General features: G+C 40.3%; 1 protein-coding gene across 1 annotated transcript in view; it reads right to left on the bottom strand.

Annotated features, from left to right (window-relative positions):
* RPS6KA2 (ribosomal protein S6 kinase A2) overlaps positions 1–27,269 on the bottom strand; it is a 302,187-nt gene that overhangs the window by 272,020 nt on the left and 2,898 nt on the right. The window contains exon 2 of the mRNA XM_042795988.1: positions 26,777–26,821. Coding sequence (XP_042651922.1) covers positions 26,777–26,821 — 45 coding nt within the window. The remainder of the gene's footprint in view (positions 1–26,776; positions 26,822–27,269) is intronic.

The following is a 27,269-nucleotide window of genomic DNA, read 5'->3' as shown; positions in this document are numbered from 1 at the left end:
ACATCACCTTTATACCAGAAACACAGAAAATGACCTGTGCAATTAAAAAGATAAAAAGAAACATGGCTACATCACAGTTGGAAAAGTTCTAGATATAGAAGTACTGCAAAGGGAAATGAGATCAACTTTTTGAGAAAGGCCTGTTTAATTTCTTGAAACTTATTATACCTCAAAGCCTAAGGAGTCTTATAACCAAGGTTTTAAGGGATTCGGTCCATGTTCTGCTGTGAATTTGGGCAGTGTGGTCATGGTTTGATGCAGACTTTTCTTTCCTCTATTACAGAATTTTGTGAGGGTAAAACAGCTCCATGTAGTTTCTCTAAATCTGTATTATAAGTGTAAACCATCTTGAAGTTGATTTTTTTTTTTTATAAACCTTTTTAAGCAACATCAGTACACAGCAGTTATTGAAAAAAGATGCTTAGTTTAGCCATTTGCAAATCTTTCTAACAGCCAAGAACTTTTTCAGATTTCACACAAACTCACAATTTTTTTTTTTCTTTCTTTTTCTCAGAATACAAAAATCAGGTTATCCTCAAGAGGTGCATTATGATTCATGGCCCTGCTGAAATTTTGGCCTGCTCTTAGCTGAACTTGAGTTATTTAGGACTGGTTGTAAAACTCACGTCAGTTAGAACATGAGATCACCCTACCTTATTTCTAATATTGTCAAGGCCTATACTTAGGTTTGGAAGACGACAAAGATGGGCACCTCTGTGCACGTGCCCATGTAGGTGATAGGGTTAAGGAGTGCAGGGAGGCTCAGAGAATACCCATATCCATAACTCCTCCTTCTCCTGTCACATACAGCTCTGTAGCCATTTCTCACAGTCTCCTTATAGGTTCACATACATACTAGAAACATCCCTTGCAGGAGGCAGGGGAAGGAATGGAAGTTATGAACAAAGCAAAAGGGTAACAAAAAGGCTGTAGGCTATAAACATGTCCTTAATACCAGACTTCTCCACATACATGCACAGTTTATCTGATTACCAAAAGCCACACACACATTTGAAGATGATCACAAGGTGATTCCCAATCACATTTTACTCTGTACTTTTTACTGCATTTATTGGTGAAAACAAAATGAAATTACAAACTCTTACAGTACTCTCCATATATTCTAATGCAGTAATTGACTCTTCTTTCTTAAATGCAAGTACGTGTTCTGTAGCAATCTAACACCAATACTGATTAGGTAAGGTTTGTAACACTGTACAACAGGGTGGAAATTACACTTGGAAACCTAATTCACTGCTCTGAATAAATGTTCTCAATTCAAGAGTCCTCTTGTAGGCTAGCTAAAGTCAGAGATTTGTTCCTCTAAATGAAGCTCTAGGCTTTCAAATATGACAAAACCAAAAAAGTTTCATCAAAAACTATGATCCTAGTATAGTTCATGAAGCTCTGGTGTGATTTAGGCAGCAGAACACTGCCAGACATACTGTGGCAGCTCAGTCTTGACTGCACCACGACTTTTCAACCCTGAAACTGAAATCAGGGCTTCTTTGTAAAGATCCAGCACAAGTCATGGAACTATGCTCCAGAGAAAGACCCTCAGGGAAATCATTCATAGACAGGATTCGTATTCCTAACAAACTTAAAGAATTTTGATTTCTGAGAAGTACATACCTTGCAAATACTTGTATTTAGGATCCTGAAATTTAAAGAACTGCCTCTGAACAGAAGAGAAACCCAAAGATGCTGAATCTTCCACAAATAAAATGGAAGCAGCCAACATTCTGAAGGAGCTTCACTCCTCGCCCATGATAAGGAGACTGTAACAAATGTCCAGCTGCCACAGGGGCACCAAAATAAACAGCTGAACTTTCCAGATGAGGCTGTGAACAGATTGCTGAGCTCTGAAGAATCCAGCCAACAATACCCAGACATAAGCTGCTAGATGCAAAGCTCAGATCCACCCTTGATAGACCCGACCCTGCTTTCCTTATGAAACAACTCTGTAACATCACACCACAGCATGGTTCCGCAATTACTGCCTTGTCAAGATCGCAATGATTCATGTCTCCTAGGTAAGTACCAGAACCTGATCAGCAGACTAACTCTTTGCATTGGGAAAAGGCAAATAAATGGTCCTTTAACAAACAAGTTTTGGGTTTGTTTGGGGTTTTTTTTGTGGTTTTGTTTTGTTTTGGTTTGGTTGTTGTTTTGGGGGTTTTTTTTCCTCTCTGAGGTGTTGTTGTTCTTTGGGTTTTTGGGGGGTTATTTTGACTCTCTCATTTTTTAATTTTAACATCAGTATTCAGTATGATATAATATCTCTCTCTAGATAAAAATTATTTGAAAGTAAATGGAATTTACAATTCAGCAACTTCAACAGCAACTACAAGCATTTATTTTTATCCACAGCTATAATATAAAGTTACAATTTGGAGAAACCCAGTAGTCAATTTCCATCATAATCTTACACATAGAGCTAATTTTCCAGCAATAAAAAGAACATTAAATCCAGCATTTTTGCAAGACAGACATGAACCACTATCATTGTGATGGACAGGAAAACATGCCAACAGCACAGGTAACATACCCAGGTAGAGAGCAGTGATGAGTGACATTGCTCAGGGGTCAGTGTGGTTTCTGGCACTGTTTGTTGGAGACATGGACAGTGGGATTGAGTGCACACTCAGCAAGTTTGCTGATGACACCAAGCTCCTGGTGAGGTCAACACGCTGGAGGTAAGGGGTGCCATCCAGAGGGTCCTGGACAGGCTTGAGAGGTGGCCCTGTGCAAACCTCGTGCAAATCAACAAGGCCAAGTGCAAGGTCCTGCACAGCGCAAACACCGGCTAGGCTATGAGTGGGCTGAGAGCAGCCCTGAAGAGAAGGACCTGGGGGTATTGGTGGATGGAAAACTGACTGCGAGCCAGCAATGTGAACCACATCATGGGCTGTATCAAGAGAAGTATGGCCAGCAAGTCGAGGGAGGGGATCCTCCCCCCTCTACTCCACCCTCATGAGCTTCCACCTGCACTGCTGTGTCCAGCTCTGGGGCTCCAGCATAAGGACAGGGACCTGCTCAAGCAGGTCCTGAGGAGGATCATGAAGATGTATGGGGCTGGAGCACCTCCTTTGTGAGGACAGGCTGAGAGAGTTGGGGTTGTTCAGCCTGGAGAAGAGAAGGCTCCAGGGAGATCTTATAGCAGCCTTCCAGTACCTAAAGGGGGCTACAGGAAAGATGGGGAGGGACACTTTATCAGCAGCTGTCATGATGGGATGAGGGGTAATGGTCTTCAACTGAAAGAGGGTAGATTTAGATTAGATGTAAGGAAGAAATTCTTTACTGTGAAGGTGGTGAGGCGCTGGCCCAGGGTGCCCAGAGCAGCTGTGGCTGCCCCCTCCCTGGAAGGGTTCAAGGCCAGGCTGGACGGGGCTTTGAACAACCCGGTCCAGTGGAAGGTGTCCCTGCTTGTGGCAGGGGGGTTGGAACTAGGTGATCTTGAAGGTCCGTTGCAAACCAAACCTTTCTATGATAACATCATATGCTCAAAGTCTGATCACAGAGAAAGCTTTCCATTAACAACACTTGTGAGCAAGGATTACTGAAGCAAATTGATTTCTTTTGACTTGAGCTTTAATCACCATGTACTTTTCTTATGAGCTATTGTTTTCATTGCAATTGCAGCTGACTGCTAGGACTGCCTAGAAAATGAGAACCTAATTTGTAAAATATGATAGAGTTATAACATTTCCTTTTCTTCCACTTAGGGATAGGATACATTTCCCAATTTTTTTTAATAGGAGTAAATAAAAAGACAATAGTTCCAAAACCCAAAGTGAGATCTCTATTTGAAGCACTTGGAAAAAACAATCTCAGAAGTACAAGGTCAAATCACCACCTTCCCATCAGTGTGCTGGTTCTGAACTCATAGATGCAGGTAGAGGTACAGAGATGCAGTGAAAGCAGGGCTCCAAGGAGACACAGTGTTTGGCACAAATGCTTCTGCTTTCAGATTCAAGTTTTAGACATTAATTTTACAGCATCCTGAAGGAATGGGCAGAGGAATACGGGAAGGAAAATAAAAAAGGAATCATTCAAAAGTGCCTTTCTGCACACAGTCACTGCAACAAGAAATAGCAAAACTGATGCAGGAAGAGTAACTGAACATTCAGATCTGTGTGTGACTTGGAATCAGAGGGTTTTCTATGTTTTGGGCTGTTTTTTCATACCTTTATGGTAGATAAGTAATATAGATATATACTGGAACTATGCCATGTCAATAAATCATTGTTGGCCTACAAACTAACACTCCCAACATCTGTGGAAGGTCAGATTTTGAACATAGATTCTTCACTACTTCTGACCTTTTGTCCTGGGTTGAGTGAGTGGTGGAGTTTTTTGGTGGCAGGGGAGGGGGCTATAAGGGCGGCCCCTGTGAGAAGGTTCTCGAAGCTCCCCCAGCTCCATGTCAGCTCCACTTCTGTTTGGGAAATTGAGCCAATCCGCTGCACCTCTGCGATGACGTATTTAAGAAGGGACGTGGTGACAAGGAGTTGCTGCAGCCGCATGAACACCAAGGTCAGTGGAGGAAAGGAGGAAGAAAGGAGGGGGGAGGTGTGCCGGAGCAGAGACCCCCTGTATCCTGTGGTGAGACGGCAGGGCGGCCCCCCCTGCCACCCATGGAGATCTATGGTGGAGCAGACACTGATTTATGGCCTGTGGCTTCTGCCTGGTATAATCAAGGTTCTGAGCCAGAAGAAGGCCGGGGTCTCATGGGAAAAGGCAGCCCCGCTGCTGTAATTCAGTGCTGGGAGGATTGCAGCATGCGGGGGTGTCCCACGCCGGAGCAGCTCGGGAAGGGCTGCAGCCGTGGGAGAGAATCCAGTTGGAGAAAGTTAGTGACCCATGACCGAGCAGTGTGGGGAACACTGTGGCCCATGGGAGGAACTCATGTTGGAGAGAGTTTGTGGAGGACTGTCTCCTGTGAGAGGGGGACCACGATGGAGCAGGAGGAACAAGTTCCAGAAACTCCCCTCACAGAAGATGGAATAAGAGGCAGCGCTGACTGCACCCCCCATTCCCTGGCCCTGCACCACTGGGGGAGGAGGTAGAGCTATCGGGAGCAGAGCTGAGCCCGGGAAGAAGGGAGGGGTGGGGGCGGAACGTGTTCTCAAGATGTGGCAATGCTTCTCACTGTCCTACTCTGTTATGTGTTGTTAGTGTCTGTAATAAATGTATGTTCTTTTTTTCTTCCCCTAACAAGTCTGCCTTTTGCTCATAATCATAAAGGGGGATTCTTTCCCATCCCAGTCCTATCTCAAACCCCAAGCCTGGCTCTCTGTCCCTTCTCATTGCCAGAAGAGAAGGGAGAGAGAGCGGCTGCATGGTGGTTGGCTGCCAACCAGGCCCAAACCACAACACCTTTACAATATGCAAATTAAATCCAAGCGAATAATCCAAGTGGTTAAATTGATGTGAGAATAGATAATGTTTTACACCATATACTGTTATTATTACTATAACCACAGTAAAGATTAATTGGCATTGAGGGTAATTCCTTAGCACAGTGAACCAGAGAAGTCTACCACCTGAAGTGAATGTCTTAGATTCAGACTTATATCTCAGCACATATTCAGAGTGCTCTAACAAGTGTGTCTCTCTTGGGCATCTTTTATTTTGGACAACAATTATTCTAATGTTACAGATGATCTAAAAGCATACATTTTCAGAGTTACAAAAACTATTTATTATATCAGTAACTTTTATACCTTCCTCCTAGCTATACAGGATATAGAAACAGAAGTATTGCATGGCTTCAGCCAGAAACTTCAGAGGAAAAACAGAGAGCCCACAACTGAACACGTCACATCTTTCTTTTAGGACAAAATACATATTTAGTTCTATTCTCTTTGTTTATTAGCATTCATTTGAATTTACCTGTGATTCTTGCACATTTTAGACATACATATAGCAAAGAAAAAAGTTTAAAGTTGCCTATTAAATTGGTTGATCTTCACTTCAACATAAAAATAAGGGATGGTTCCTCTGGTTTGCATGTTTTGTGTGCTTCACCTTTAACTGAAGAGGTTTAATATTCTTCCCCTCTCCTCATATAAATTTCTCTCCATTCCTCTAAGAAATTTCCACCAACTATTTGGTCTCAATAAGCATGGTACCCTACACTTTTTCAAATACTAAGTGACTGGAATTGAACACAGGGTTCCAAATGAGAAAAAACCCCAGCAGAGTGCCACTGCTCTGCTGTTTAACAGCATATTTGCTTCTTCCTGCCTGCAGTACCCAGCATACACTTCACAAGCAGAAAGAGGGTCGATGTTCCAAAGCCTGCATTCCACACCTCCCACAGGTACACACAGCACCACAACAGGTGGCACAATAAGGCTGTACCTGTATACTGTTAAGCATTTTGAAAGATTTTTAGAAATAGCTACACCACTGATTTTTTTTTTAATATTTTCTATTCACCTTCAGAGCTTTTTCATCTGCTGATTAAAGACACCATTATTCTTTTATTGTGACATTATGTGGATGTACCAAAAATGTTAATGCAGGATATAACTTCATAATGACAACATACAAGTCCTCTGCTCATAGATTAAAAAAAACCCGCCCGCCACCTATTTTATCTCATTTCACGTAACATAGTGCAATTATACTCTTTGTTATAATTCTAGTAATTTCATAAGTGGGTCATAACCTACAGTAAAACAAACCCAATCAAATAAACAAAGTCACCTGAAAACAATGCACAAGAGGATTAATGCTTGGAAATTTCACAAGCTGGTATGGCAGAGGATCTGGAATTTTTAAAGCAACAAGACCGCAGAAGCACCATCAATACTGGATCATTCTCAAGTTGTATTTACACCCTACACTTAAACCAAAATCAGAAAGGGAGCAGTAAAGTAAGCTGCAGTTTCATTTAGGCAACTGCAAGATCTGTTTGATTAAGGATTATCTAATGCAGGACTGTATTTGCACTGAACAGCAAAAAAACCCAGTAGCTTTCAGCTAAATTTGATATCATTTCATATATCTGATTGTTTTATACAGAATTTTGCACTGTGTTTACAAGATTTCTATACTGACAAGTACCTGAAGAGCTACCATTACAGAGCAAATTTGCTGAGTCTTAATGTGAGAGACCAGTTCATCTATGGCCATGACTCCACAGAAGAAATTTTGCCTGTCACAAATACATATCTGCAAATTTAAGAACGAATTTGGAAACAGGATTTTGAAATCTATATTGATTATTAGCAAACATACATTAAAGTTGGATAGAGGGAATAAGAGAACCATCTATACATTGTGCAGTTATCAAATTGCAGGATGCTTTACTTGCAAGATGATTAGCAGGAACTATCACAATTTTCACTCTTAAATGGCAGATTCTATGTTTGCACTGAGGTCACTCAACTTCAACAAAACCAAAAAAAAGCTTCCAATACCTCAATGCAACACAGCATCACACCTTAAAGGGAAGTATCATACCAGGACACTATAACCAATAGGTTAAAGAAAGAAAGGTCACGTACTTTAATAGATAATGTCAGAACTAGAAGAGATTCGAGTCTTAAGTAACATGGAAAACCCACGTTGGAGACCTGTGTTTTTTAGGGGTTTGTGAAGCAATTTCTGAACTGTAGAGAGTCCCTCCATTCTTAGACCCAACAGATAATTGGTTCTGAAGAACACTTAAAGCTGATTTGGTTTGAAAGATAAAAAATCTGGCAGAAACTTTGTAATTGTGAGTTATCATTAGAAGAAACAACTATGATCATTCACTCTAATAATTCCTGTCTAACACTAGCCATGAACTTCCATCCACTTGTGCTGATCTGAAACTAATACATGGAGTTTGGCAAAAGCCTATTTTCTGGAAAAGAATTCAGTTCTGACTTGAAAGTTTCAATAGAAGCACAAGCTCACTTCCCAGCTGCGGTTTGTCCCAACGACTAGCCAACCCACACTTCTAAGAATCTGACAGTGGTTTCTAGATTTGTTCTCAGCTACTGGGGCTGGGGTGGGAATACAGGTTTAAGCTTCCAGTTAGGGCTTCTCACACCATCTGTGACACCCAGCATTTCCCAAATACTGGCAAGTGTGATTCATCAAACTGCATACAGTACTTTCCAACCAGATATTATTAGAAAAGTTTCAATTGCTATACGAAGAATCAAAAGGAAAACCCCACCCTAAAACAACTGAAGAGATACTCAAATTCTGCCATAATGATCCATTCTTAACTGATTAAAATCTTTCTTCCAAACAAGACAGACCTCTACTGTTGGACAACAATATTGCAAGCTTAATGAGCTTATTCATTACCTCAGGAAAAATTTTTTATTGCTTTAGTTTTAGGCTATAGTTATGCACTGCAACTCAAGGCTCTTGTTGCAGCATAGTGGCACAATACCTCTGAGGTGGCTTGATAGCAGAGGTAGTCATGCACAAGAAGATGAGGTGAGGAGTCCCTCCCCACTAATGCCAAAGGGGCCATATCACGGAATCCTAGAATGGTTTGGGTTGGAAGGGACCTTCAAGATCACCTAGTTCCAACCCCCCTGCCACAAGCAGGGACACCTTCCACTGGACCAGGTTGTTCAAAGCCCCGTCCAACCTGGCCTTGAACCCTTCCAGGGAGGGGGCAGCCACAGCTGCTCTGGGCACCCTGGGCCAGCGCCTCACCACCTTCACAGTAAAGAATTTCTTCCTTACATCTAATCTAAATCTACCCTCTTTCAGTTGAAGACCATTACCCCTCATCCCATCATGACAGCTGCTGATAAAGAGTCCCTCCCCATCTTTCCTGTAGGTCCCCTTTAGGTACTGGAAGGCTGCTATAAGATCTCCCCGGAGCCTTCTCTTCTCCAGGCTGAGCAACCCCAACGCTATCAGCCCGTCCTCACAAAGGAGGTGCTCCAGCCCCATACATCTTCATGGTCCTCCTCAGGACCTGCTTGAGCAGGTTGGAGCCCCAGAGCTGGACACAGCAGTGCAGGTGGAAGCTCATGAGGGTGGAGTAGAGGGGGGAGAATCCCCTCCCAGGGTATGATGGAAACAAACATGTTCAGAACCTCATGGCGCTCTACCCTTTGTGGCACTGCTGTTGCTGCTTAAAATAAGGTGCTGTAGATCTAGGCAATAGGCTGAAAAGACGGAATAGCTGAAACTAAAAAATTTGAAAAGAGTAAGAAGAATGCATATACTGCAAATATCAAAATGCGTCACGGCAGCCCTGCTTTAAATTAACCTGAACTAAGCTCTGTGACACTGGGACTAATACCTATCACCCAGCCGGGTATAGCATTCCAAACAGCATTCCAACCCTGCCAAATTTAAACAGGGAAATGTACCCAAGTTACCTGGTGCCAGTCTCCCCATCAGATCCCTACGCTGCACCACAGTTACCATCATCTGCAACACTGCTATATCCCTGTGACGATGCTCCCAACACCATGCAAGAGTTGACAGTGTGGTTATTTATTTGGTTAAGAAACAACTAGCACTTCTCTTGCACCTTTCATTCAAATGGCAAACTATGATTTAAGAAACATAGTATGAATCCTTTCTCACTCTTTAAAGCCAGAATGGGGCAAAACAGGCTAAAATCCTGATTCTTGGAATCATTTAGGCTAGAAGAAACCTCTAGAGGTCATCTAGACCAATCCTGTGCTTAAAGCAGAAGCTGCCCTCAAGTTAGATTGGAATCTGTAGCAGAAGTGTGATAATTGTGGGTTGCAGTTTGTTTTGGGGATGGGATTTAGGGTGAGGAGGAGCTGTTTCTTTTAATACTTGGCTGTAGTATGACTGTGCAGAGAATTAAGATAAAGCCTTGCTACAATAATGTAAATAATTATAGCTATGATACTTATTCTCCAAGATGCACCTCAGTGTTCTCTGCAACAGACTTACACCACATCCAATTTGTTAGGGCATAAGGATACAAGACATCACAAAACAACACACAGATATACAAAATGTATCTGAAAGATCTGAAATAGCTTAACCTCAAGACTATAAATACTTAGTTGCCATGGTTAAGTTTCACTCTGCTTTATGGTGTTTGTTTCAACTCTGCAAGACCTGCTCTCTTCCCTTCAAGAAGACACGACACTCAGTAGTATTGCATGCGTGTCAGTAGTACAAGCATAATTACCAATGCCCAAAGTGTGACAGTAACACGAGTGAGGCAGTTCCATCTGTAGAAAATAGGGTGAATGTCTGCCTTACATAATGTGGAAATATGTCTCTGATGGCCTAAACTCAGCCAGCTGGGGAAGGAAGTCACCCCAAGTAGCAAGGGACCACAATTTCCAAAGTATCAGGCTCCCAAGGTTGCACTGCTCACTACAGCAACAGTTCTGCTAGCTGCTAGAAAGATGAGCAAGGCACACAAGTGAGATATCTGACATCTGAAGCGGTAATTTGTTAAATATAAAAAGATTTACAACATCCTAACTTTGAAGTGCAAGAGCTTCAGAAACCAACTGTTCAGTTTTATTGAACCTGCACTAGATGTCAGCATTGCCCGCAGTACAGCGGGGCTCAACGAGGCCAGGCACATACTGAAAACAAGTGTTTCTGAGGCACTTCACACTCTGCTTTCCTCCTAGATAAATAAGGTCCACTTCTGCATAGCGCTTGATTCACAAGAATAAAAACTGCTTTTTGTTCCCACAGACAAAAATTAAGAAACAACATGTTTTGTCTTTTAAATGTGCTGTCTTGAAAAGCTGGGCTAGTCTTGTAAGTTAAAGGTTAAAAAACAGGTCAACGTGTACCTGCAATAAGTGCAATCTGGTTTCTGTAGTAAAACAAGGCAGCTGTCAGACTTCTGTATTATTTTGGGGAACAAAGTTTCTCAGAAAGAAAGGTAAATCAAAGTTGTTCTGCAAGAAGCAGAACTAGCAGAGCCTGTTTCTCAACAAATTTATGGCTATTGTCACTCAGACCCCTTCTTGCCTTTTTGGGCAGGGATATCGCATACAGATTTCCTACCCTGCTTATCTCATTGAATACTACACACTGGCTCGTGGACAAGTACAGTTCTGCCTTTTTTCCTCTATGTAGGGCACTGCTTTGAATCTCCCATCACTGCTTATCTGTCAATTTTCACAAAACCTTTAAGAACAGAGGTCTAAGTGCCTACCCCTCCTTCAAGTCTCATTGAAGCTGGCCATTGTATTCAAAAGCTACTGTTAGGGATGTACTATAAGTGTGAGAAAGTGTTTCTTCTCTAGGAATGAGCTAAAGATCTAATCAAGTCTGTCAACATTGGCACCCTTCAGCAACAAGCTGCTGTGTAATTGCCTGCTTACAAGTCATGCAGTCTTAGGAGTATGGGAGTTTTCAGTAAAAATCCTTAAAATAAGTCTTATCTTTATCCCCATGGCAACAGACTGCAGACATGTCCACACTGCAATCAGAAGATGTGACTGCAGTTTATTTGTTCACTTCAGTCTAGCTAGTTCAAGACATATAACAATACATCCGAAGTAGTATGCGTTAAGGTCTTCAGACACCGAGTACACAATCATTAGCTAAAGCTCATGCTGCCATCCCTTAGCTGCTCCTGGTACTGAACCTTTCTATCCTACAGCTGCAGAAAGACCACAAGCAGCTACAGAGCAGCACATCATGTTATTTCAAATTATTTCAGTGTGCATTTTACGGAAGTAATGTATTCAAATAAAAAACACAAGGTGTACATTGTGTGTCTGCCCTCCCCCTCCCTACCCCCCACACACCCCACCCCCACCCCCAAAAAAAAAAAAAAAAACAACCCAAAACCAAACAAGGTAAGTCAAATGTTTGTGACTAATACAGACACAGGACAGGAGAGGCAACACTTCTCATACCACAGATGGAAGTGCCCAACAGACTTCTTGCTTCAGTTGGCCCTTTTGCATATGGATGTTTCCAGGTATCATGTTATGCTAAAATGATCATTGGCCTGTGTAAGAACATGTCTGAATCCATCTCATCAGGCTAATATTCAAAAACCTAAATTAAATCTCTGCTTTGTTTAAGCAAAAGTCACATCTACCCATCACAGCACAGTCTGGTACCCCTGTGAAGTTCCATGTTGTGCCACAGCAGCATGATGAAAATCATTTTAATTTCTCCCACGAGCACCCAAACCTCTGAGGTTTGGGCTACTTTTATGTTTAACCTACCTCAGCCTTTAACCTACCCAGGCAGAGGGGGATGGGACAAAAACACAACAGAAACAACCAAAAAAAATGGATGCATCAGAACACCTTTGTATACAGCTGGGAGCATCTTCAGTCACTGAATATTTCTACTGATTCACACAGGTTGAACTACCTCGCAGCAGCAATGAGCACTCAGGCCCCTGCAAGACACTTATGTGGGGAGTGAGTTATGCCCATTCTACATCTTCAAGCAGTGGCGAAAGCTGGTCCTGTCTCCCATAACCACATTCTTGTGAGAACTGGAGAAGTCATGTAGGAAGCTCTTTTGCTTCTACTTTAACAGATCTAGTCTACTGTTTATGTTGCCATATATAAAGTCAAAACATTTCAGAAACAATGAAGTTATTAATTTCAGTCTTGAAGATACTATTTTTCTTACAATAACTTGCCATATGAAACGTACAGATAGATTTGGGTGCCCAGCTCATCAGTTATCTGACTCTCCATAAGCAGCATGCCAAACTCCTTAGCCTCATTGGGACAACACTTTTCCCACCAGATAAAAAAAGTTATTTTTCTTCAAATCTACATGTAAAACCTTGGACCCCAAGGCCTCTTCATACAGAGGACAGCAATCTCTTCCCTCCTCCCCCCACCCCCTTCAAGCTGCAACACATTGTTCAGCTATGAGCTTCATCAGAAAATCATCTATTCAGGCCCAGAAACAGTCCCTAGGCCAGAGACTAAAAGGCTGAAGGGTTTTGCTCGATGAGACCATAAGCAAGGGGACCTCTTCTGTACAAAAAGCTATACACTCCCACCCCCCCCACAAGCAAGCCTTCCACTGTTTCACATTTTCTTTAAAGCTCTGGAGACAAGATCAGGCAAAACCCCAGTTTTCATTATATTTTCTGAAAACATTTAACTTTGGCTATGAAAATCCCAACAGGAAAAAAGAAGTGACCAGTATACCATTACATGAACTTATTTTTCCTTTACTTTTACAGATATATGAAAGGCAGTTTTAACAACGCAAGTTAGTGACCCTAAAAATCAAGGGACCAAAAGCAGTCTGTTTGAATATTGTATTATGCCCAAATATAACTGCAGAAGACTTAAGAGCTAAGATAAACAGTGCAATAAGAGCTACCCCGCTTTTTCCAAGATATCTCTGGGTGATCTTTCAGCAAATCAATGGTAGCACAGAATTTCAGAGGGTTTCTCTGTCCACTGTGACAAAGCAATATGAAGCCCAAATTCCCCCTGTCAGATACAGACAAAAATTCAGACATTAATCACCCTGCAGCTCCCACAGAGGAGGCATCCAGCACCTGTATTCTCTGCTGCAACCAATTGAACAGGATTTGCAGGTGCTCCCCATCCTCCAGAAGGTCTTTTATTACTATGAAGGGAACACCCTAATCCAAGTTCCATTTCCTCTTCAAAATGGCACAAGCCATTACATCCAGACAGCTATGGAAAACAGCCCAACACTGCTTCTCCTGCAGTCATCACCTGCCTTATATCATGCTTATAGTGTCATTAAATGCTTCCCCAGCTGGCAGCCAGGGATAGGGAGCTGCTGCATCTCATCGAAGGGAACTCTTCCAATTGTTCACACAGGGTGATTCTACATCAGTTAAAGAATGAAAAAAGGCAGGAAGAGGGAGCTAGGCAAAGCAGTATTTTAATGGTCCATTTCTCTCCCAGGGGCTGGGACTCAGCTGTACAGCTGCGATACTGTATACTCTGATCAGTGGGAAGAGTCAGAAACTGCTCAAATTGGCCTGCATAAGCACACTGGAAACATTTGGACTGCACACAGTTTTCTTGCTAGACAGTCTGACATAAGTATATAGCTGGCTTTCTATCAATAAAGCTGAAGGCTAAGACCTTCTGCAAGGTTAAGGATTACTATGCCAAGAATAAATTATCAAATTTAAGAGGAAGCTCTGTAGGTTGATACAGGGAGACAAGCTGTCTCCCTTAACATCTACAACAAAGTTAACTTGGCTAGTCCAGAACAACATTTACCTCACATCCAAAACTGAGACATAAGCAAATCTAGTTGGAAGGAAGGCTCACAAGTGTTCAGTGATACTCACAATTAAGTCACCAGATAGTAACATTCATTTTGTCCACTTGTCTCTAAGCATGCTTGCAGTGCACTTTTAAAGGTCACCAGGATACTAATGTAAATACAATAAAGTAGGTGTAATGCCTTGAAGGCAAAGACAATTATGTAGGAATATTTAGAGAACAGGTACAACATATAAGCCACTACACAAAATAAAACCACAATAGCATAGAAGAAATATAGAAGGCATTTCTGGCTTTCAAGCCTACTCCAACTCATTCTGCAGTAGTCAGATCCTCAGCTCCAGCCACAGCAGGTGGGAGTTAATGGTCAGCTAATTCCAAAGAAAACATCCTGTGCCCATCCCCTTACACCACCTTGCAAGGACCAGAGTCCCAGTGCCAAACCTGTCAAACTGATGAAGCTGTCATTTCAAACGCATAGCAAGCACTTTCCATATCTCTAGATATTCCTGAAAGTAAACTGTGGTGTAAAGATAAAATATTTATTGGGCAAGGGAAGCAATGGGTTACCATGCCATCCCACTCTGTACCTGTCATCAGACCCCAGTGTACAATTACTTAATTAGCGTTCATACTACTAGCAAAGTTAAAGATTAAAAACTCGAGTCCCTACAATATGTTGCCCGTTGATATGCTTTGGAACTAAGTGCCTATTTCAGGCTTTTCAAATCAACTTGGTCAAGTTCTCTCCCAAAGCTGATGGGGCAAGTTAGACTGCTTTAAGAAAACTGTTAAAAGAAAGACTAGTAGAACCTGGTAAAATCTGTAAGAACAAGAATAAATAATAATTTCCTACTGATCTGATCAGTCACAACAGTGAATCATCAGTCAGTTAAGAAATAAACAGTTATTCTATATGGAAGATCAACTTAATTTATTTTCTCCCAATTCAGATATCCTAGCTAGATTTCCATTTGTTGACACAGTTAGAGCTTAAAATACTCAGGTTCTTAAAGCTACATTCTCAAAAAAGCTTACTGCAAAGCTAAAGAATTAGAGAAGTTGAAGTGAGAATCCAGGTGTCACAATGTTGAGAGACTACTGGCCCATCTCTGGCTTGAGAACTCCTGCTTGCCTGACAAAGGAATTTAACTTCTCCAGTTCTTGTTTCAATTCCAGCAAAGTTGCATCATTCCAGAGACAGGAGCTAGATTCTGACTATCTTAATCAATGGGATTGTATAAGCTTCACCTAGACAAAGCCTCCAGGGTTTTCAAATCCTATGATGAGCATGAAGCACACAAAAGAACACATTTTTTCATTTGCACACTAAAGTATGCACCTATTAGTCTTAAGCCTTTTGAAATTATTCAATACTCTTTTTCCACAGTTACTTCAAGGCTGACAGTATGTACACCAAATATCCTACCCACTCTGCTGCCCAAAGCCAATTATTTATTCAAAGCTGGCTCTGAAAACTAAAAAGGTGTGCAAGTCTGCCAGCTACGCGCAGCATGACAAACCATATTTCAGGAAAATGACTCAGTAAGTTCAAAATGTTTTACACATTTAATTAAGCCTTACACTAACTCCAGTTGGCAAGCAGGAGTATGAATCACGGAAGCTAGATCACAGGAGCAAACTAAGCAACAAAAACTTAACTGCTTGCCCTGGGAGCTGAACAATTACTTACTACAGCAGGAATCCAGGAGGAAACAACCTGCTTACTAGGCAAGTACACTGTGGATAGAAAGCAAAGCAAAAAAAAAAAAAAAACAAAAAAAAAAAAAAAAAAAAAAAAAACAAAAAACAACCACACAACCAAACAACTGCCATAACTTGAAGCACAGATGCTACACCAACCAGTGCTAGCAAAGACACTGCCATCAAGCCCTCTTCTAATCCTCAGTATGTTGTCAACTGACACTGCAACACTTACCTACAGCCCTCCCTTTAGTGACTTCTGCAAAGCTGTCTCCAAGAAAGGATATCACATCAAGGTCAAAGATGACCGGGTAGAGATAATGATCACATCATTAGCATGAAGCTTTGCGTTATCATTGTCCACATCACTGCATTTATTCAGTGGTCACCATACTTACTGTTATTTGTGACCTTCTTTTTTACATACCATAAGACACTGTGGTATCCTAAGCTTCTTAAAATATAATCTTAAGATACAATATTGTGCTAAACTACTAGTAAGAGAGATCAAACTTGCACAACATAGTCCCAGTAGTAAAATAAACATTACGCAAACATGTACAATATCTGGTTGTTCATGGATTGCTCATTCCCAGTGCTTGTGACAATCAGCTGAAATAAATACAGAGAACACAGAGAAGTAAACACAGAGAAGATACCTCTAGCATCTGAGGTCCCACAAGACCACAGAAAAGTGTGCAAAGGATGTTTAGGTTAGAAGGATCCACAGAACATGCATAACATGCAGACCTATAAACCACTGCCCGTGATGCCCTGGAAAATTTCTGAGCAATAACAAATTAAAAGAAACATATACATGCACCACTAGTTGATTGCAAGGGAACAGAAGTACAGTCATTGTCTTTTGTGCTCTCCGTTTAAAATGCCTAAAGTAGTTTGCAAAGAAATAAGTTCCTCCATGTTTGCAGTGCTATTCGTGTACCTTCTTTATCATCACTGTGCTGATCTGCAGGATGACTAGCTTTCCACGTTGACAAGGGGGCCCTGAGTTCAGGGGCACTATCAAACAACAGAAGATGGAAACTGAGGTAAGTCCACACCCTACTTGCATCCACACTCAAGCTACAAGGTTGCCACAGTAAAGGCAATATTCACGCCTGCTGTTACTGTAAAACACTAAAATTTCTCACATTGTTCCTATTTCTTTTCCATTGCACTGTTAGAAAGAATGCTATCAGAGGAAAGGATCAACATGGAAAATTGCAGGTATGCTTCTCCCGTACAAGTCAGAGTTCTCAGATGACACACACTCAGAGAAGGCTCACTGATATAACGAAGATACTACTTTGCATTTTGATTCCTTTGTATCGTCTCCCTTTACAGCAAGGGTGACTCACAACCTTTAGCCTCCTTAAAAAAAAAATAGGAGTAAAGCAAGTTGTGTTAAAAGCTGCTGTAATATATACTGTACAAGAAGCCTCTCTCAAGACTGTTTATCATATTACAAGAGTTTTTATAGAAACATGCAGGATATGTAAATTAAGCATTCATGTTTATTGGCACAGACTGGGAAGCAATTCACCCACTTGAAGATAGTCTCATGTACATGAGCATATTGGCTTTTTTCAACAGTACTGCATTGCCCATTGTTCTGTTTGAATGTTTTTTTTCCAGAAGAGGTGGTGTTAAATATATTACTACTACATTCTCACCACAGCTGCAAAGTGAGAAGTGGACTAAAAAGTTAAAAAGCTTTAGAATAGTAAATTGTGAGAATCCCATAATTCCCGATTGCTAGAGGTGAGAACTGTGGTTGCTACAGTGTACAAGAGGATCACACTATTTATTCAAGTGTCTGAATATGAATAAATACGCTTAAACACCACACTTAAAACTCAGGGTACCACAAATAACACAAGATCTCAATGAAATGGTTACTGTACTTCAATCATCCGTCATACACATGATCGTCAATTAGTACACTCTATGCTTTCCCTACCCTTTTCTTTTTGAAGTTTGGTAACAGGAAGAAGAATCCTAGACCAGACTAGAACAACCTAATAATCGCTCTCATTACTGACTTCACAAAAACATTGTAATTAGAAAGGGGAGGAAACAGCTACAAAATAATGACAAAATTACCAATCAGGAAAACAAGCCCATTTTGGAAGAGACAAATCTAAGTAGGGTCAGAATATGTCATTTACTAAACCCCTCACATCCTGAATAAAAATGTTTGGAAGACTCAAGGTTTTAATTTAATTACAAAGAGGTCATTTGATCATGATACCTTCACTTCTAACAACTCAGATATGCAAGAAATTCTAAATAGATGCTGGATCAAAGTTCTGAACAGCTGGGAACTTGCTGTTAGCTTCACATAGGCAATACTGTACAAATGTCCACCTGCAACTGTAGACATTATATTTTTGTATTCAGCCTCACATTTCCCTGGTGTTGATGCAACCCTTTGTCTTCCATAGAGGTGTTGATACAACATGAATTTCTTGCCCACCTGTCATAAATAACTGGCCAAATGAGACAAAACATCTTCTAGTTTTAAATCATCCAGGTGCTTAAGAAGAGATAACTGGCCTTCCATAACTAGCAAAACACATTTAGAGCAGCAACAAAAAACACACTACATATTGTGCATAGTTGTAAATTGCCACGTCATTTTGTGAAACCGTGAGTGTAACAAACATGCACATGTTATCCTTGACTGTAGGGTCTGCCAAGTGACTTATCTCTCCTGATGACAAAACTGTCTCATAGGCAGCACGCTCTCTCAGGCACCAACTGCTATTATGGAACAAGTTCATTTTCATGAGGGAATGGTTTTCTACAGATGAACTTTCATTTGTCTTAAGTAATAACCTTTGTTCAAAATCAAGCAGCCTAATTCTGTGAAGTGTTTTACATCTTGCACATATTTTGTCAGAACTTTTCTCTATTCCGCACAACATTTGCTCAGTAGTAACTGCTACAGCCCAGCCTACAAAGTTTACTTTAAAAGCTTCTGAACACATACATCAGTATGCATCCGAGTGCCTGCCTAATTAAATAAATCAGAGTTGGCCATTTTGGTGTCTGCTGAGGAAAAAATTTGGTTGGTTAGCTGTTTATTCTGTAGTTAAACACTGCAAACAAAAAAATCCAACACAGAACCAAAAAACCACGCCACCACCACATACAGACATATACCCTGCCAAAATGCATTGTCCTCAAACGCTGTAGGTTGCACCACCCCACGGCATCAATATTTCTTGGAGTATCTGGAGCAGAGACGAAATTGCTGCCACTAAGTCCTGATTCAATATAGGCTCAAGAAGATCACAGCCAACACATGTAAGGGTCACACTGCAGCAGGAGCAAGCATCAGCTGTTACTTCAGGTAAGGAAAGCTCTTCCACTAATTATAATTATCAGCTATCTTCCCAACCAGCTAAAAATCCATCACCTCCTCATCCAGTGTCTCAAGTAGATACTGAACCCAGTTCGTTTTTGGTTCTTAAAGACCAAGGCTTCTGAGAAACTGGATCTGTCACCCTTTGACCACAGAGAGAGAATAGTTTCACTGCAGGTTGCTGCCTGTCACAGACCATCAGTGTCTTAGCAATAGCTGCAGAAAGCTAGACAGGTTGAGAAGCCCTGAACAAGGTTCAGAGAATTTTTCATAAATCTTTCAAAATGTTACTATCCTGTCTTTGGTGCATCTGAGCCACAAAAGCACACTATCTGAAAGAAGAAAGAGTAATTCAAAAAAGTAGCAGATACTGCGCAGTAAAAACAGTGTTAAACTTAGGTTTCTAGCTAACTTAAACATTTTAAGTTTAGTGATAACCCATTCAAATGTCACAATTGTTTTAGTTTGTGTAGTAACTTTTTCTATACACTACTTCGCCCAAAACATCTGAAGTTTCCTATGTCTCTGTATTTGCTGTATGAATTGTATTAGAGGGAAGAGAAGGAAAAGATCAAAGTGTAAAAACAAAACAAAAAAAATCAGACACACCATGACTAGTTTTCTTTTTTTATATGCATATGTTCCCTATGTCTCTCTTGATTCAGTTGAGGACACTGACATCAAGAAATCAATTTATAAAGAATCAGAAGTAACAAAATTCTCTTACAAAGAAGACAGCACAGCTGTTGCCCTGCCAGCTTTCCCTCCAGTGCTGGGATTCTGAACACAGCTCTGGAGTGCAATAGAAGGAGACACTTCATTCATTCAATGATCCCAGCTGTCCCCTCTCACATTTTATTCACAAAGTCAGTGTTGGAATAACCCTTCACCTCCATCCAGGATGCATTTTTATATAACACTATTTTGCATTAAGTTAAACAGAAACAAATATTCTGTTGGTTGCCTGATCGATTTCGTTCCAAAACAAACTGCAGTTACTTCCTTTAAAAAAAAAAAAGCATTAGAAGGTAGGCATTGTGGATGTAATCTCCAAATATACATATATATATATATATATATATATATATATATATATATATATATATATATATATAAAATCAGCTACTAAATTCAATTTACAAATTTATTAACTACCGAATCCTTTGTAAGAGCCAAGTACCTGAGATTTTAATAAGTTCCTTATAATTTACTTAAAGTAAATCAGCTTAAACTATCTACCTAACATGCTCAAAGAAGAACAGTGGAAAGGAGGAAATACCCATAATTACTTTCTTAAATACATCACCAGTGTAATTTAGTAAGGTTATCATTTTCTGGTAATCAGATAAGGGCCTGCACTTGAGCTCATTTAATATCTACTTTTTCAGAAAGAAAAAGGTCATCACAGAGAGACTAGTATGCATCTCTATTTTAGAGAGTTGTGTAGAATAATATCTGGACTCTTATTTATTTGCTGTGATAATTCAGTTTGATGAGAAAATAGTTTCTCATGACTTAGATTTAAAAAAAAAAAAAAAACAACAAAAAACAAACACACACAACAAAAAAAAACATGGTTCCTTAATTCTGAGGGTTTGGGGTTTTTTATAGAGTAAGAAAGGTTGCATGTAAATAAACATATTGTTGTCATCATCTAGCAACCTGAACTAGGCTTTCCTACTCCACAGTTTTTACATCATTATATAATTATATTTCTCTACACTCTGTGCCATACCACTTTTTTGATGATCAGCTTCCTATTTGTTCCTTCCCTGAAGGGACAGGTTGTTCCTATAACCCAAGTTTTTTAACAAGGTATAGTCTTTTTGGTATATGCATAAAAACATATAGGCAGATACAAATAACCAAGAAACTTCAGTCATTCTTAATAACCTCCTGCTCCAAGAAAAGCCTGTGTTCTGTGATCATTGCCAGCAGTCAAAACACACAACTCATGAAGCAGCAGATAATTTTATTTCTTTTGTTTTGTAGACCCTCAAGATGCATACTAACCAGTGACCTCCAAGCTTAATCACAGAGATTCTTTTTTTGCTTTGCTACAAAGTCATTATGATTAATATTAAAAAGTATCCACAACAGTTTTATAATGGATTTAACAGTTGAGACCTTTGATCAATTGGAGACAAAGGAAAGTTCACCAGATGCTACAAAAAAAAATAAACCCAAAAACCCCCAACAACCACCTCTCCAATTTTGCAACAGAAGCAACTCTTTGAATGGCAAGCCAGAATGTTCTGACCTGCCTTAAGTTAGCTGCCTTTTTTTTTTTTTTGTCAGAGAAATGAAGTGATATACCAGCAATTCTAGTACTTGTGTACAGTGGTTAGGCTGTTTTGAGATAATCCTAATGATGATGACAAACAGCCTGGAAACATTCTCCATTGTCTCAGTAGTTGAATGCTACTCTAGCACCTTTGAAAGAGGCTGCTACCAGCAGTTCAGCATTACACCAGCACAGATGAATCTTGATGTTGTGGTAGATACATACTACAGGCAACCTGACCTGGAAGAAGGAGCTGTCTTCTTCAGACAACTGGAAGAAGCCGTATTTGTGCAGGCCCTGATCCTCAAAGGATCAACTTCACCCACCCTGGTATCTTCTGAAAGCACACAAGCAATCCAGGAGATTTCTGCGTTGATGAATGTAGTTCCTGACACAGTTGATCAAGGACCTGAGAAGAGAAGCTGCTCTGCTGCACCTGATCCTTACAAAGAAGGAACAATCAGTCAGGAATAGGACATGCAAGGGCAGTCTTGGTTGCCACTTCCACAAGAAGCAGGAGCTCAAGATTCTGAGAGAAAATAAGCAAAAAGCAGCATTACAACCCTGGACTTCAGTAGTGCACAATTTGTCCTCTTCAGGGACCTGCTTGGATAAATCCCACGAAAGTTGACCCTGGAAGGAAGAAGGGTCCAGGAGAGTTGGTTAAATTTTCAAAGATCACATCCTCCAAGCTCAGGATTTAGTCACCTTGACCAACAAGAAATCATGCAAATCCAGCTGGAGGCCTGCAAGGATGAACAAGGAGCCTCTGACAAACCTCAGACCTAGAAGTGAAGTATATCCGAGAAGGAAGCACAGAACAGTGACCCAGAGGAATACAGAGACTATCCAAGCATGGTATCAGGAAAGCCAAAGCCAATCCGCCATTGAGCTGGTGAGGGGCATGGGGGGCAACAAGAAGGGCTGCTACAAGTAGCAACAAGAATACCACCTTTGGTCCTGTTGCTGAGACAATGACAAAAAACACAAGAAGAGCAAGGCACCCAGTGCCTTCTTTGTTTTGGTCTTCACCAGTAATACCAGGCCTTTGGGAATCCAGAGCAGTGAGTGTTTTTATCTTAAGTAGGGCTTTTGACATTGTCTCCCATAACATTTCAGACAAACTGATTAAGTATCAACTAGAGAAGCAGACAGTGAAATGGATCAAAAACTGAACTGCTCTACTCAAAGTTGCGATCAACACAAAGTCCAGATGGAGGCCTGTCACTAGTGGCACACTCCAGGGGTGAATACTTGGTCCAGTATAGTTTAGCATCTTCATTAATGATTTGCATGATTGGCCAGAGTACACACTCTGCAAATTTGTAGACATTACAAAACAAGGAGTTGTTACAGCAGACTGTTACGCTGCTGTCCAGGGGGACCTTTACTGACTAGAGAAGTTAGCCAACAGGGTTATCCTGAAGTTCAGCAAAGGGAAATGCAAGATCCTACACCTAGGGAAGAATAATCCCATGCACTGCTACAGGCTAGGGCCACATCCAAAGACAGAAGTCATCTTTGCAGAAAAGGACCCGGGGGTCCTTGTGGACAAGTTTCACATAAGCCAACAATGCACCCTTTTGGCAAAGAAAGCTGACACCACTCTGGACTTTATTAGAAAAGGTGTTGCCAGCAGGTCAATGGAGGCGATCCTTCCCTTCTACTCAGCGCTGCTGAGACATCTAGAGTGGTGTCCTATTCTGGGCTTCCCAGGTCACAAGAGACATGAATATAAGAGAGCAAGCCCAGTGAAGGTGGACCACCACAAATATGATTAAAGAATGAGAGGATCTGACCTAAAAGGGAAGTCAGAGAAAGCTGGAGCTGCTCTCCCTGTAGAAGGCGGCAGGGAAGGAATGGAGGGTGGATCTTATTAACATGTATATTTATCTTTCATTCCTCCCTTTAGGTGACAGAGCCAGACTCTTCTCAGTGGTATCCAGTGAAGTGCCGAGAGGCAGTGGTCACAATCCTAAACACAGAAAATTCTATTTAAACATGAGAAAACATTTTTGTTGTAAGGGTGATCAAACATTGGAACAGGCTGCCCAAAGAGATTGTGGAGTCCATTCAAGGCCCAACTGGATGCAGTCCCAAGCACCTCCCTATAGCTGACACTGCTCTGAATGAGGTGGGGAAGGCCAGACTAGGGGATCTCCAGAGGTGCCTCCCAACGTCAGCTTTCTACAATGCTATGAGTATTCATCATTGCCTTGATAACAGTAGCGCTAGAGCAGCGAATGTAAAATTTTTGCTGCTATGGATGTTTTGTTCTTTCCTCACTGTGATCATTCAACATAGTCTTCCTTCAGCTCCTAAATGCTATCCCATTAGCTGTAAGAGCTTGATATTTCATTGAGGATCCAATAAATCCATATCCTGTAAGGACAGTGATAGATCCTGCAATACATGATAGCCATAGGACTACACACAGAGAATCCACCTTTATTCCCTCCAATTTTATTATTTGAATTTGCACAAGAGTACCCAGTATCAGCAGAAGTTACATGTCTTTAGAAAATTTGTACAAGGGTTAACAGTATGTCTAGGTCATGCCATTTTCAGTTTTGCCATGCAGTTTTCATAGAGCAAGACTTAAGAGGATTTACCCAGTTCCACTTCTGGTTGCACATCAGCACTTCCGCTGCATCTCTCTACTTTCCCAGGAGTCCCGTGCAAGCTTTCAATTAGAGCATACAAATTCCCTTGAAAGGGTAAACTGGCTCAAAGCAATGTCTTTGTTAGATTGTAATCTAGCTTCTGAACGTGGCAACTTCAAAGTACTGTGAACCATATTGCACATATGCTCACTATTTTAGAAAAATATAACATTTTTCTGCCAACTGCACCTTCAAGGAGGATTTAGATAGAATGTCAATTCTTAACTTACACCTAGACCATACCACAAGGCGCATCATCCTTGTTTAAGTAGGTTGGGGCCTCTAATGATCACAGGTGGTCAAGTTTATTCTCTATCCAAAAAAAAAAAAAAAAAAAAAAAAGGCCAGTTTGCCAAAAAGAATCACTTTACAGAAAAACTGCATTCCACAAGTCTAAGCAAGGACTGTTAGAGGAGTTTGAAGTTGTCCCAAGGAAATTCCTATCAGCTAACACGCTTGCCTTTGTGGCCGTGACAAACATGGTCCACAGCTTTGCAAGGGAACACTCTGAGGATAGCAAACCCAAGTAATCTAGGCAACACAATTCTAGAGCAGAGGGAACACATACTGCTCTAGGACAAAGATGTACCTTAGAAACACTTGCTGTATCCAACAATCCCATTAATTTATTCCCCAAAGTCATTTAAAGAACTTGTCCATTAACAGCAAGGTCAGATCTCAGAAAAAAACAAGACTTGCAGTTTTCATAATGCATTTTACCACCATCTCATTTGTCTGTACTATACACAGGACAGCAGAAACAGCAGGAGGCCAACATAGCCTAAAGCAGGTAGTTTACAAAAAGATCCTTTGAGTAAATGCAATTTCATTACCTGATTTAAATTCACCCCTTAAGTCACACTGTAATGTTTCCTGAAAAAAATGTACAGCTGTTGGCAAGAAAGTCACCAGAACAGTAGACTGTTCTCTCCTGCAGTACCATTATAGTAAGATGCAAGCTCTGGAGAAATAGAACAGGTTTACAGCCTAAGCCAATAAAGGGCTGAAATAACGACAGAAGCAGAGTAAGGGTGAAAAAACATCCACAGGGTTTTTTTTACTGTATTTTTCTGTAGTACTGTGTAATGAAGGCACATGAAAGAAATTTAACTGAAGAGTGAGTGTACTTCTATATTGGACTGTGATGTTTCACTGTCAGTAATTTGTCAGTGGTTGCTGTGTACAGGTTTTATAATGCACAAGTGTAGTACGTTTTTCAAGCAGACAGAAGCACATCCTCCCAGTTGGCATACAGACACTGCAACTGCCTTGCTGAGCCAGGAGTAGACATGAACAAAATTACAGATATCAAATTGCAAATTGTAATACTTACAGCAGTAAACATATCAGAAAATAAGAGAACAGAGGACTGAGGTTTCTGTAAGTAGTCATTACATGCATTTTTTTTCTGCTAGATTTAGAATTTAAGAATTATAAGATGCATCCCTAATGAAAATTAACTTGATTTAAATTTAGGAAATGAAGGCTATCTTCAAAAAAATAAAAGCCCTCCTTAAACCCAAACCCACAAACCAGAAATTTTATCTTTGAGGATATTACTGAAGATGATGTAATAAGCCCAGTTAGCTGCACTTAATTTCAACCCCAAGCTTTCTGAAGAGTAATTTAGTGCTGTCTTTTTTAAAAAATGAAAAAAAGAGAGAAAAAGTTACATTTGGAAGTTGCATCCATGTCACTTAGCTCCAAACTAAGACTTCTTCCTCCTTTCTACCTTTAGAGAGGTTAAAAATATTACTTTAAAAATCTATTCCTTTAACATAGCAGAAAACAAGAAAAACATACCCTTGCACTGAAAACCAAACATCACAAAGGAAAGTTTGAAATTTTAAATTCTAAGAGATACTAGGAAGCTTAGCGTGTTCAAAAGGTGTCTATTTAGATAAAATAGTGAATATTCTTTTGTTCTCACCTGCTTTGTATCACCTATCTCTTCTACTTGACATTTAAACACTTTGAGGCAAGACTTCTCTTTTTTGTAGATTTGGAGGTGGTCTTTGTGTTTTGGGGGGTTTTTTGGTGTGTGTGGGTTTTTTGTTGTTTTTTGGGTCTTTTTGTTTGTTTGTTTAAATTATCACAATAGTACAATGCTCTAACAACACAAACAATAGATTAACTTGAAGGAAACAGTTAGCTCAGCCTTGATTTGGATGAAGAGCCAGCCCAGTAGACAAACAGGAATGAATTTAGTTCGATAGTATTTGGGGTTAATTCATCAGGCACAATTCGCAAGCATTGTTATGATGACAACTACTTCTTTTGAGGTCGTTATAAAAATCTTCTCTGCAGGAAATCCATATACCTCACGAAGTTGTGTTATTTCTTGGAAAACTATCACAAGGATATCATCTCTAAAATCAAATTCTCTAATTTCTAGTTGAACTAATCTATTTTTTTTTTTTACTTGACCTTGTAATAAGAGACCAAAACGTAGATTGGTTTTGCATCTTCAGGGCTAGAAGCCTGTGAAGTATTACAGACATTTTGCTCCCATGAAGGCAGAAGATTATAATATAACAATTCCCTAATATTTGTGTGATCCATGAATAAATGTATTTACCTCTTTTATGGTTTCTTCATCCAGGGCAGCATCTTCCACCACAGGCTAGTTAACAGAGAGTAGAAAAAGAGGAAAAAAGTCTTGTAAACATGTTATTGAGAAAGACACAATTATAAGACAAGTTCTAGCACAAAATACAGTCACTTTAGTCAGCTAACTGACTCTAAATTTATACTACTGTAGCAAGTATGTTCATTTCTTCACACCTAGCACAGGTAAATTAACTTTTGAATCCTTGAGAACGTGCTTTCTCCAAAACATATAAAATGCCAAGAGATACAGGAGAAAGCAAGAGCATGCTGGTACTATTAAAATTGCTGATGAATAGTCAAAACCACGTTTGTCAAATTTCACAAGAATGAATGAAGAACTAAACAAGATTATTCATAAATAAGTTAGGGAACTGGAATAATATTTCTTTCTGAGAAGAGATAATATATGTATACATAGGACCACATTTTCTAAAGATTCAATTCACATTTAATTATTGTCA

The sequence above is a fragment of the Tyto alba genome, unplaced genomic scaffold (assembly GCF_018691265.1).
Source record: "Tyto alba isolate M040663 unplaced genomic scaffold, T.alba_DEE_v4.0 Super-Scaffold_22, whole genome shotgun sequence".
NCBI classification, from domain to species: domain Eukaryota; kingdom Metazoa; phylum Chordata; class Aves; order Strigiformes; family Tytonidae; genus Tyto; species Tyto alba.
Note: the sequence above shows the minus strand (reverse complement) of the source record. Positions and strands in the feature narration are given on the sequence as shown.